Here is a 13,632-nt window from a genome sequence, read left to right as displayed (position 1 = left end):
TTGTTTTCTAGATTTGACTTGGGATAAATAATTGATTTGAGACTTAACCCTGGAAAGCAGTGTTGCCATAACAGCGTCTCACACTTTCGAGGAGGCATCAGATCTTTGCTTTACATTGGGGCTGCAGGGATAAAGGGAGGCCCGGGCGATCAGAGGCTGCTGTCTGCCCGTCTGTCTGTCTGTGAGGGCGAAGCATCCAGCAAAACAACAACCCAGACACTGAATACAACAAATCCTACGGGACTGTGTGTCAATCAGCCAGTTCTCTCCTGGGGACTCAAAAATAACAGCAGAGAAGAAAGCAGTGAGCCAGGGTGGGAGGAGAAAACAGAAAAAAACAAACAAAGGTATACCAACCTCACACTGCTTGCGCCAAATGTCTATGTTCTTGCGCTGTGCTTTTGAGAAATGGTCCCATGCCTTTTGCCGGGTGGCAGCGGTGAAAACGGCGGTGATCTGCTCGACTTTGGGGTGAACGGGGAGGAGGAAGAGGAAGAGGAGGGAGGGTCAAGACAAAACAAGCCGTTTATGTAGCGTTGTAGCACTGACTGAGGCTCGTACAGCAGACAGAGGAGAGACCGTGGACATGCACCGACCACAAGCGGCAGGCCACGAAGGTCTTTCGTGTTAAAGGAACAGTTTACTCCAAAACTGAAGTCTGTGACATCATTTGCTCAAGTCAACCTCCAGGAAGGTTTACGCTCTATTTGTCTTTATCAAATGATTTTTTTTTTGCCTCTTGGTTCTTTCATATCAGTCCAAACAGCTTCCATAGATGTTCCTCACTGCTATCAAGGGCTCAGATGAAATGCTACCATATTTCAGAAAGCAATAAGAAAAACTAATCAAAATCAGCCACAATTGCCTTCATGCAAAATCTCAAATATTACTTTACTGGATTCCAATTTATACTTTTGAACTCCTGACTCAGTGAGCAGATGATGACAGGACGACTGTACTTGGAGTAAAGTGCTCCTTTAAAGAAAGACTTTTATCTGAAGAATAAATAGGAATAAATTTCAAAATAAATAAAAAAAACCATTCAAGTCTTATTATTACATGACTTTGGAGTAAATTAACAGGGAGTTATGCTTAAAGATGAAGACTGAATAAAAATCTTCTTTGCCATGAGAAAGATGAAAAACAAAATGCTCTAAATGCACTGAATTTTTATCCTCCACCTTCATGTAAGAGATTGTTGGAAACAAGAACTCGGGCATGCTAATTAAACTAAAGTGAATAACACTGATTATTTCAGTACAGTGTTCTGCTGTTACCTTGAAACATAACGTCTGCTATTGTTGCGGACCGACCAGTCCAACCACAGCAATTGCCCTCCCAAATGTCAGCTGCCTTTCCCGGCAGGACAATGTGCCAAGGAAGGAATACTTTGAGATTTTCACAACCTGGATTGGGACCTTGAGAGAAATTGCTCCAGATTCACTGGAGCTAGCCTGCTTCATGGAGGTCCTTCTCTAAAACAAGCAGAACACAAAGGTTCAGCTGCTGTAATCCTGTGCGAGCCACAGCGGGATCCCCCTGAGGTTCTGTATCACAGCCCTGATGAGTCTGAGCTGTTTTGGTGATGTGATGGGGACCTACGTAGTGTTAGGCAGGTGGCTTTAATCTTCTATCCAAGCAGCATGAGTCTTGTACAGCTTTCCAAATAAACCTCTTTTTTTTTAAAAAGGAAAAAAAAAGGAAAAATCTGGAGTGCAGTTGAGCTTTATGAAAAAGTGTTTTTTTTTTTAAAGATTCTACTCAGTGAACAACAGCGCTCAGTATAAAGACTGCAAACCACACGAACAATCCAAGGCACTCTGAGGCTTGCGATATAATGGTTAAATATTAACCCTCTCAAGGCAGGCGTTGCAGATTTGCAACAGTTAAAACCTGATTAACCCACATACATATTTTATGAGTTTTTTTTACTCAGAAGTACCACTGCAGGACTTTGAGCCTGAGAGGGTTAAACGGTTCTCATCATCATACCTCAAGTCTCAGAGTGCCTTTGCTTTTTTTACCTATTGTTTGCAAACATGTTTTTACATGAGTGATTTCAAAAGCTTGTCTTAGTCTGACGGAACAGCCTGGAATGGCTGTTAAGGGTGACCACATAGAGATCTAAATCCAAGGCAACTGGCTGGATGCAAAACACAAGACCAGATGGAAAATGCATGTGTCTGCTAAAAGGCGTGATCCCTTGCAGCGCCTATCAACACTGGCTGAAGAAAAGTGTCTGACATGTGGATGCTTTCCACATGATATAAAAAAGCTACCATGCATGTGTCCCACTGGCAACAAACACCGGCTCCTGGCCACATTCCTGGAGCCACTATGGGCCGAAATTACTGTCATGGCTGAGAGAACAAGTTACGATTGTGTTGGATAATTAACCCCAGTTGATGTCTCCGAATCATGCTTCAGTCAACTTGCAGAGCAATTAGCCACAACTGGAGTCTTTGTCATCCAGCTGTAGTGCTGGTCAATAAACATCAAGCAGTGTTTATCTTCTCTGTGCCATTTGATTCATGGGAAGCTATCCATATCTTCACACACGTGCACAAGCTAATATGCAATTTTCAGGGCTGTCTGTAAAGCTGCGGGAGACTCTTAGACTGGCAGCTGGAGAATGTTTTGCATGAGTCCTTGTTTCCTTGAATCTCGGAGGTGGTGAGGAAATATGTATTAGCACAGCCTTTACAGACAAATGCATGTCAAATAGGAAAAGCTAAACCAGAACCATCCTCTAAAAGTTTAAAAGAATTCATCTAAAATGTGTGTCATGTGATGAGCAGGTCTCTCTCCTGGCCAGTGCTCTGTACTTACATCTCATCACCTGCAGCTTCACTTCCCACTGGACTGACAAAGGCAACATTTATCCAGAATGGACTGTGAATTTTAGACTCCATCAGAAATGTAGACATGTCACATGGGATATTACATGTTTAATGTTAAGGAGAAGCTATAATGGGATCAATCTGTGTGCAAGAAATTACTGGATGATTGGGGAGGATTGTCTATAACTTTGTAACATCCAATCAGAAGAGACACACTTCCATTCTGCATGAATATGCTGCCTTGCATTTTTTCTGTTGCTCTGACATTTGATTTGTGGCCAAACACTTCCAGTAACGACATAACTTTACTTTGCCAAACCTGAATGAACCTATACCAATGTCAGATTTAGCCTTTTCACATATCACAGAAGAACTACTGACAAAAAGACAAAAACAATAAAACTGTCCATTTTCTCACTCACCTTATTTACAAATGAACACGAACCGTGAAACGACGCCAAATATGCCTTTTTCTGAACGTAACATCGGATTAAATGTGCATTAAGTGATATTTTTGACCCTTTCAGCTCCTAGTTTTGGTTCTGTGCATACTTCTTGCTGCTCATGTGAAATATATTACCTTTGCACACTTTATTTCACATACTTCTCTCATTGGCGATGTTTAGATCGTATCTGAGTGTCAGAAATCTTAAAAGCATTACATATTAGCAGATGATCAGCCTTAGCTATTATTAAAATAGGTTTCAATTAACATACAAGTTCACTTGGTTAACTGTTTCAGGTTAACTCCTTCTAGGAGATAGGATTCTAGGAATTAGAAGGTAAAGTTACTGTTATGTATGTTACCTGGTAACAGTGGAGGAGTTAAGGGTTGTGTTATACACATACTTTCCTTGGGAGGTGGTGAAGACCAAAACTGAGATAAAACTAGAGCAAATGTACGACATCAGGTGGACATGGATTCCTTTCCATTTCAGTGGTTGTGTCTGTTGCTGCTGGACACAACAAGTGATTATCGTGTTTTTGTAAATACACTGCCTTCTAGTGGTCAAAATTCACCTAATGCAGCTTTAATTGCAGACTTAGCTAAGTGTCAGTGAATGGGTGCTATTTAACCAGTGCTGTTTCAGAGTAGCATTAGCATGCAGTAACAGAGCAGCTGTGGTTATCACTCAGTGTGTGTGTTGGCATTTTTTGAAGGCAGCCTGTGAAAAGGTCAGGGCGCACTCATGCTACTGACTCTGAAACCTCTGTGCGACTGACCTAATCACCACTGCACAGCGCGCCGCAGATAATGGAGCTGATGGTGAGAGAGATCGGGGAGTGTTGTCATGGAGACTGGGCCGAGATGCTCACAGAGTAAATGACTTGCATCAAGACGGGCTTTGAAATGGATGTGGTGAAAATGGCTTCATGGTCTGCACCACCGTAATCTGCCACTGCACCACACCCTGCAGCAGTGTGAGAGACTGCAATCAGGAGTAAGCTCACACTGACGGCACACGTGGTGGCACGAGGTCAAAAGTGGATATCTATTAACTGGTTTTCACCTAAAAAAGTAGTACTGTTCAGTCTCAGGTGCTTAATATACAGCACTTTAGCCAAAGTCTTATGTGTTTAAACATCCTACATGAATCGATTGACTTAACTGATTAAACTGAAGGTGCAGTTGATTGATGGCTGTTATCCAATCATATGATTGTCTCTAGTTCATGGTTCTCTTAAAACTGGTGAAACAGAATGAAACTTGCTACCTGCAGTGTGAAGAGAAAACCACTGGTTGAACTTACCTGTACAGCTTACACTTACAACGGCAAAAACTTCTCACGTGAGACGTCCTTTGTCTGGAAGTTTTTTCAGTACGTCTTTAAGTGTGTAAAATATGAAAGCGTCCTTACACTGATTTAATATAGCCAGCAGGGCATTCTTGAAGGCCTCTTTGGCACGCTCCAACTCCTCTTCATGCTGAGCTTTCTCACTCATCAGTCGTCTAACGTGGCTGTTGGCCGACTGGATCATAGAGTAGAAGTGATTGGCGGTGCGGCGGTTGACTTCGCCTCTGTCGATCCAGGTGAACAGAATGGCTATGGCCTCACTGAACTTATGATCATCTGTGGAAACAAGTTGAAAAAGGTAAGAAAGAGAGGTATGGCAGTTCTTTTTTTTCAATACCAACACCAGTGATACTTTTAAAAATGAACTGGACTGTGCTTATAAAGTGCATTTCAAACCGTACTGATTCAAAATGACTATAAGTCACATTTAAACATCAAGTATATTCATACAGTGCTATATTTTATACACTCTACCTCACATGCTTGGACAATTTGGAATAACAACTTAACCTAACAAGCATTTCTTTGGACTCGGGGAAGAAGCTGAAGTGCCCAAACCAAGGGAAGAACATGGAAACTTCACACAGGACGCCTCCCTCTAACCAGGAGATTCAAATCTTTGCTTGTGAGGCAACTGTGCTCACCAGTGCACCACAAGTGCAGCTTTCACATGATGACAAAATGTTTGTAAGTAAGTAAAAGTAAGTAAAATTTTATTTATATAGCACCTTTCAAGATAAAAACCACAGAGTGCTTCACAGAAGCTAAAACCTAAAAATAAAAATTCAACCAAAAGCAAGTTTAAAAAGATGAGTTTTTAGCTGTTTTTTAAAAGCAACCACGGAGTCCACAGATCTCAGGCTCAAAGGGAGAGAGTTCCACAATCTGGGGGCCACAGTTACAAATGCTTTGTCGCCTTTTGTTTTCAGCCTCGTGTGTTGGACAGCAAGCAAGCCCTGGTCACATGACCTCAGGCACCTGCTGGGAATGTATGGATGTAAAAGTTCACTTATATATATTGGTGCTTGTCCATGCAGAGCCCTGAAAGTCAAGGTCAAAACCTTAAAGTGGATTCTGAATTTAACAGGGAGCCAGTGCAGCTGAATCAGCAGGGGTGTGACATGGGAAAACTTGGAGGACTTGGTCAGAAGCTTTGCAGCAGCGTTCTGAACAACTTGCAGATGCTCCAAAGAGGCTTTACATAAACAAGTAAACAAAGAATTACAATAATCCAGACGAGATGAAACAAATGCATGAATGACAATTTCTAATTCGGAGCGCGATACAATGGGACTCAGCTTAGCAATGTTTCTCAAGTGATAAAAACAGGAGCGAACCAAAGATTTTACATGAGCATCCAAAGTCAGATCTGAGTCAATAGTAACACCAAGGCTCCTGATAGACGGTTTGGCAAATGTAGCAAGTGGACCCAAGTTTTTCATAACACTAGATACAACATTTTTAGGAGCACAAAGACTTCAGTCTTCTCCTCATTTAGTTGAAGAAAGTTTCCAGCCATCCAACCTCTAATGGAGTCTATGCACTTATGCAAAATCTGTAGCTTGGAAACATCATGGGGCTTAAAGGAGATATATAACTGAATATCATCTGCATAGCAGTGATACGAAATGTCCTTAAAAGTGCTCAATAAGTGTTGAAGAGGAAGTAAATACAGCAAGAACAATAAAGGCCCCAAAACTGAACCTTGTGGCACACCATAGGCAAGAAAAGTAGAAGAGGAACTAGAGGTAGCCACAGAAAAGGATCGTTCATGCAAATAGGATTCAAACCAGTCCAAAGCAGCCCCTGATATACCCACCCAGTGTCTCAGCCTATGTAGCAGAATATGATGGTCCACAGTATCAAAGGCGGAGGTCTGTATCTGTATCTTACTGATAACTACTGTTTGTCTTATCTTCTTTAATCAGCTGTTATATGCAAGAAATTGATCTAAATCCCAACTATGACCTCAACGGCAGGGGTCCTTCAAGGTGAATAAAGCTGTGTTGTGTAAGTACATTTCTCATTCATTTCCCCCATACATATTCAGTGTAGAGTGGAGTTGTAGCCCTGCACTTCAGATGGACATGCAAGTGTCCTGGAAGAATGAATGGTACAGAACTAAGGTATACTATTTCTTTCCATTGCTTTCAGCATCTTTCACGGTTCCCTGATAATTGCCTTGTTTTTAGATAGCTTGACCTCTGACCTTGAGGGTGAGGTCACAGAGATTTGAACTTGTATGAGATTTTTAGTAGATGCTCCTATGGTATCAATTTGAAACTCCTGCGCCAGTTCATTCTCGAGTTACTGCACTCACAAACTTGGGTGTTCACGTCGCCAGCCTGCCTGCCTGCCTACATAATGGGATGCTTCTGTAGTAGATATGTGGGGTAGTCGTGAGGTGCCACTCCTGAAACAAGAGCTGTGTCAAGACTCAGGCTCAACACTTTATCAGTCTCAACACAGACGCTCCAAGCACTTGCCTGTCCTCAATAGTCATATCCAAACTGCTTTTAATTCCTTGATGGCAAAGCCCAACTTGACAGCTCTAGGTGACGGCTGAGGGATATTCTCCTGAAGTCGAGAACTCCCGACCAAAGTCACTTTTGATAGACAGATGTTTTTTTACATTTTAATTTGAGAGAAAAAGCATTACAGCTGCTTTAAAATTTATACATTCACAATACTAAAATCTCTTTGGACTCCAAGTCTCTCCCCCAGCACGCCGTGTCTTGGTACATCACACCAAATGGTGACTGAAGAGTATGATGTGAAAGCCGTTTCATGGGACCTTTAACATTCACTCAGCCTAAATAAACAATGGAGCAGTTACTGGGGACTAAATTCCTCCTCTGGAGGCCTTCACCGTTCACGGGTCTGTGAGCCACGTCACAGCCGCTGAACACAAAATGCATTTTTGATTTTCAACTTTTTCAAGCACAACCTTAAGCAGCGCTCGGTCTCAGTCACAAAAACTGCGGCGTCTCGGCAGGCTTCCGTCGAGTGCATTCGCTTCCATTTGAATAATAATTGAATGGTGCCACGGAGCCGCGGACGACGGCAGAAGAGAGTGAATTAGAGAGCATTTAATGAGCTCAATACCCAGTGCAACACAACCTGTAAGAAGACACTTTCCCCCACTCTGATAAAGCCCCATTCATACACAGCAGCAGATTACAGTCACATTACAGCGAGCACAATGAAGCGCTGCTGAACAGGGACGAGCGGGGGAATAATGGAAATGTATTTCCCCTGCTGTTTGAGGTGAAGAATGAATTGAAAAGGGTTATTCAGAGAGAAAACATGCTTGTTTATGTTAGGTATTAGAGGATGGATGGGAACACTACACTGAGGCTGAGGTTTGGGTTTTGTAGATAAACTGGAGATTCTGGAGCAAACAGAAGCAACATGCTGCTGGTTTTCCAGAGAGATAGAACAGAGCCACAGATAAACACAGAAAATGGCAGACATAGAAAAGGCAGAAAGGAATCCTGTTTAAAAAGTGCTATTATTTATTCTTAATATAATAAATCCCTGATCACTGTAAAGCTGATTTTGGAAGACAGAGTTTTGATGCTTCATTTGATAACAATGCACTTGCGACTGGACTGCTGCTATGTGTCTTCATATACCAAGTTTGCTTGAAAGGAACTAAATGTGAAAGCTTGTGATTCTTTTTCTTATGGGATTGCTGTTGTCACGCCTTAGTGGTTAAAAGCTGGAGGAGGTGGCTGGGAAGCAGAGATAATCTGCTGGCATTTGATGATTTCATGTCTCAGAGACCATCCTTGTCATGTCACAACACTTACATATGACTTCAACAGATTAACTGATAGGATCGTGTTTGTTTGTGATTTACTAAAAGTTTCTAAAAGATCTGATTATTTTCTGTATAATGCTCTATATTTAAATCATTTCTGTTCCATATTTCAGCACCAACTCTAACCTATAAACATCATAAAAAACACAAAAGGCAGTTTGCACAGAGCTCTATCTGGAACTTCTCTCATTCGCTTTGCAAATATACAATGAAAACGTGGATGGATGAACAGATGGATGCAGTGTTAGATGTAAAAAAAAAAAAAAACACCTTGATGGTACAGTCTTTTTTTTTTACTTTTTATAATGTGTTAGTCCCCGCAGGGAAATTACTCCCCTGCATTTAACCCATTCACCCAGTGAAGCAGTGGGCAGCCACCAATGCAGCGCCCGGGGAGCAGCGTGTAGAGACGGTACCTTGCTCAGGGGTACCTCAGGGTAGCTGTTCAGTGGAGTCGAACCCCCAACCTTCCGATCACGGGGCAACCACTCTACCTACTGAGCTATCCCTGTCCCATAAAAGTAAAAAAAAAAAAGTAAAAAAAAGTGTTAGATGTAAAAAACAAACAAACACCTTGATGGTACAGTCTGTTCTGTGAAGAAGAAAACTTCAATGACAGGTCTGACATTGAGACTTACCTTTAATGACTATCTGAGATAGATGTAAAAATGGGTTCAGAACAGCAACTCAAACTTGGATCAATAAAGCAGATTTAGAAAGAACAGATATGTCTGTCTGTACCTTATAACACCGACTATGTGCATCAGTTTGAGTAATTCAAATCATCTGGATCTATTGTTGCACGAAGCAAGGACCATGAGGGTTTTTACCAGTTCCCATGGAAATAAGATATATCTGATTCCCACTGATGGTGGTAATGTGTTTCTCAGCAACACTTTATTGGCACAAAGGTCACAGTACGACATGAGGTGATGTTATTATTTCTTTTTGTGTGGGTGTGGGAGTTATTACAGTCAAGATTTTGACTTTCTTCTCTTTCATGCTTTATTTAAATGATGCCTGCAGTGGATCTGACCGCACATTAAAGATGGGTTTAGGTCGAAACACAGAAAATATAACAATAACACTAGATGCTAATGTTTAGTTTGCCTGCTCAATCTGAGACAACATGAAGGTCATCACAATGCATGAAGGCAATAACAGTAATAAGCAGTGCGCTGGATCTGAACGTGATTAAATTGCACTAAATTGCAAGTGATTCCAGCGCCGCTGTTTTTATAAACAGAGAACATTTACAGCCTTTTACTGTAAATATGCAACACTTTCAATCACTGGAGACAAGAATTAGCCACAGCAGAGTGGAGGCAACACGGAGGAGGTGGAAGAGGACGAGGAGGAGGAGGAGAGTGACCTTCACAGCAAACACCCCTCATTGCTCACTTCTCACTTATCAAAACCACTGCCAACTCAGCCCCACACTTCATCCTCTCCCATCAATTCTCCTCACGTGCAGGAGCAGGTGGGTGCAGGTTTGCAACAGTACAGAAAGAAAGGGAGTGGTCCGTGGTATTAATCCCATTACACAGTAGATAAATGGGGGCTTGAAAAACGTAACTCCTGTAGTAAAACTGGGCTGATTTTAAAAGGGAAGCATAACGAGGACTTTACCTTTCTTTCAAATGTCACCTGAATTATTCATTGTCACGATTCGTTCTTTTATGGAGCACATTTCTACTCAGGTTTAAAACAGCTTGGAAAAAATACTTGGTGTCAAGCATGGGAAACATCTGAGATCAAACCAAGGATTGCTAAATTTTACTCAAACACAACATCTGAACTGCATTCTCACCACATTTTCTGTTAATATAACAATAAATATTATATATACGGATTGGTGCTGCAGCTGCAATGATGCAGACGCTATTCGGTACATTGTGGTGAAGAGAGAGCTGAGACTGAAAGCGAAGCTCTCAATTTAGTGGTTGATCTACGTCCCTACCCTCACCTATGGCCAAGAGCTGTGGGTAATGACCGGGAGGAGCCCCCGGAGCAGACCCAGGACACGCTGGAGAGATTATCTCTCGGCTGGCCTGGGAATGTCTTGGTGTAGCCCGGAAAAGCTGTAGGAGGTGGCTGGGAAGAGGGGCATCTGGGCTTCTCTGCTTAGGTTGCTGCCCCTGTGACCCGGCCCTGGATAAGCGTGATAAGACGGATGGATGGATGGAAGGATATTATATATATATGGTCAGAAACCCTTCTCATTACATTGTACCACACTGGGTATGCACTCAGTGTGATTCTTCAACACGCAGGGTTTGCCAGTTGAGGAAAGATAACAGAGGAAACTTCAGCATGTGTCAAAGGTTTTTGGATTGTTGCTTTGGTTATTTCTTGTTTTATATAGTAATCTATCTTTCTGTTTGTTGCTGCTAGCTTTACTTCATCTTACCCACAATTTACCTACAGTCACACATTTTTATACTTGCATTTTACCTTTGTTCTTTGGTGTCACTTTCCCCCCCAATGACTTAGAAAAAAAAATCAAATTTTGGATGAAAATGGACCTTTTCTCAACATTAGCCACATGCTACAAGTGAAATGTCCACCAACTTCCTGTGAGAGTGGTAAGACCAGGAAAGCACATTTGCATTCATTGTAACCAGGTGTTGTGTACTGTATGTTCAAGCTAGTCCAGTTTTTTTTTTATCAAGTAATGCTAACAGCATGGCTCAATCCAAGTATCTTTATGTCTGTGATAAATTTGGTGATCATCTGACTTCTACTCCAGTCACCAGCGCACACATAGACACACACACTTCATCTATGACAGCTGGGAGGATCCTGCGACTTTGAAATGGTCGGCAAAATGAACTGATGGATATCTTATTATACAACTTGGAAAAAAAGACAAATACTGCAGCATCACAGGTACTTTAGATCAGCGGTCCCCAACCCCCGGGCCTCGGACCGGTACCGGTCCGTGAGTCGTTTGGTACCGGGCCGTGAGAGTTGAGGCTCAGGTGTGAAATGTATAGTTTTCAGGGTTTTTATCGGTTTTCAGCGTTATTTTGTTATCGTTTTTATCGTTAACTCGGTTTTCCTGGGTCTTTTCACGTGTGTTATGAATAAACCTTCTTTTTTTGGTACCGGTACTAGTTTTATTTTGTTGTATTTATCCGTGACACCTTAAAGGCCGTCCGTGAAAATAATGTCGGGCATAAATCGGTCCGTGGCGCAAAAAAGGTTGGGGACCGCTGCTTTAGATAATGTTAGCATCCAAAGTATGTTTGTTAAACATCAACATCAGTATTTAGCTCCAAGCTTCATATTGTGTTGCTGCTGCCATAAAAAACAGCTTAGAGTCTGACAATTATAAGAGGTTGTGTTTTTTGCTGTACAAGAAGTCAGAGAAGTCATCTTCTTTCTTCCTTTCCAGAGGAAACACAGGGCCTAAAACGATGTATTTATGACTCGATTAAATCTGTAAACGAATTCCAGAATCCTACAATGGCTTACTTAATAATGCATATCTTACTGGATTATAGCTGCTAGAAGCATGAAAAGAAGAAATAAGCAGGAAGCCACTGAAGTTAATGAGAAAGGTAAAGACACATAAAAAAAGCGCAACTGTTTTGTTTTATTTTGCACTGTTGAGAACTCTGGTAAGGCTTTTATTTAGCAGTTCTTGCTCCATCTCAATCGTGTTTGTCTCCTTTATTGTTCACAGTGTTTGTACTGATGACTGAATGCGGAGAGCTCACAGTCTGTGCAGACATCTTTGATAAACACTTGAAAATCTAATAACTAAAATCCCACTTCTCCAGTTGCTTTTATTTCTCTCCCTTTAAAAAAATATCTGATACTCTGTTGTCACAAAACCTATTTCTTATGTCACTCCAGAGCTCTCTGAGAACTGCTGAGTAATAACTGCAGTTTTTACAACAACACACAAAACACTGCTGTAAAACAAGAAATCCCTATACAGGCTGATGCAAACATGGCTTCTTGGACAGTCTTTGAGTGTTTCCCCTGTGTTTGCGCACTGTTTGCCTGCATTATACTGTTGCCATCAAACACAGTTGTTTATCAGTGGCTACAAACGGGGGGATGAAGAATATCAATAATTGTGCAGCTTCCTGGACAATTAATTCATGCATGTTATTGGGTATCACAGCAAGTGACCTAAGCAGGAGATTATACACACACGCACACACACAGCAACAGATGTGTTGCCAATCAAATTAAAAGCGTTGTTATCTGTGACCTACAAATCCGCTTTGAAAAGTCATACATGGCTTTGGACTAATATATTTACTACAAGGGATTTTATTTACTCTCTGTATCCATGACAACAGCTGCAGATTTTGTTCGTGCTTCTGAAACACATCAGAGACCACCTGACCCAAACCACAAAAACCTTGAACAGATTCGGTCCAACCCTGTCACATTAGTGATCAAGCTCATGGTTGTGCTGGCCTCTGCAGTCTTTGGGTTCCTGCCCTTGCCAGCACACCAAAATTAATTTGGATACAGCCTTTAAAGGAGGAGCAGGGGTTGTTTTTCTGTGTGCATGTGTGTGAGATTTGCCCTTTAGAAGCATCAAGGGTATCAGCTGACTCATCACCTGATATGAGTTAGCAATGAGATCAGTTGATCTGCTAAGTTTGTGGCACAGTAAACTTGTCGTATAGTGATGGAAATTACTTTCTCAATGCAAAGCTAATGACACTTTCTCTGCAAACTCGTTGCCAAGTGCTCACCTTTTAGTCTGTCTGCTAACAGTGCTACCTCGTGTTCAGAGTAGTGCACAATCGGAGGGGGAGATGGTGGCCGCAGTCTGTCTTCGTGGATCTTGCGGCGGTGTCTTTCCTCTCTGGCCAGTAAGCGCTGTTTACACTCCCACTCATAAAGGTCATCTCTGGCCTGGGCAAAGTCTACATGGATCTTCCCAGAGTCCTTTTTATCAGTGCTGGATCCGATACGCATCCGATACCCTGAAGAGGAGAAGGTAACACCATTATATTTAGGCATTTTCTACAACAGGTAGAGGCATGTCATTAGATTTGATCTGCCAGGCAGAAAATCATTAGGGTGAAACATGAAGATGATGAAGAATTATGAAAAATACAGTTCCTTAAATATCCACCTTAGACTGGGCCTAAAAATAAGCTCTTCTCACCCTCTCTTATAATATCTAGTTTAACAGTAGAAG

The 13,632-nt window shown here is 41.7% G+C and overlaps 1 protein-coding gene across 1 annotated transcript in view; it reads right to left on the bottom strand.

Annotated features, from left to right (window-relative positions):
- The window catches only part of enox1 (ecto-NOX disulfide-thiol exchanger 1), a 52,494-nt gene that overhangs the window by 21,801 nt on the left and 17,061 nt on the right, over positions 1-13,632 (bottom strand). The window contains exons 6-8 of the mRNA XM_085374256.1: positions 13,181-13,414; positions 4,700-4,912; positions 358-464 (exon numbers count right to left, since the gene is read on the bottom strand). Coding sequence (XP_085230382.1) covers positions 358-464; positions 4,700-4,912; positions 13,181-13,414 — 554 coding nt within the window. The remainder of the gene's footprint in view (positions 1-357; positions 465-4,699; positions 4,913-13,180; positions 13,415-13,632) is intronic.

The sequence above is a fragment of the Diplotaxodon limnothrissa genome, linkage group LG16 (assembly GCF_057381915.1).
Source record: "Diplotaxodon limnothrissa isolate DT_005_m linkage group LG16, D_limnothrissa_male_GT1.1, whole genome shotgun sequence".
Classification (NCBI taxonomy): domain Eukaryota; kingdom Metazoa; phylum Chordata; class Actinopteri; order Cichliformes; family Cichlidae; genus Diplotaxodon; species Diplotaxodon limnothrissa.
The sequence above is the reverse complement of the archived record's forward strand: the minus strand, read 5'-3'. Positions and strand labels throughout refer to the sequence as shown.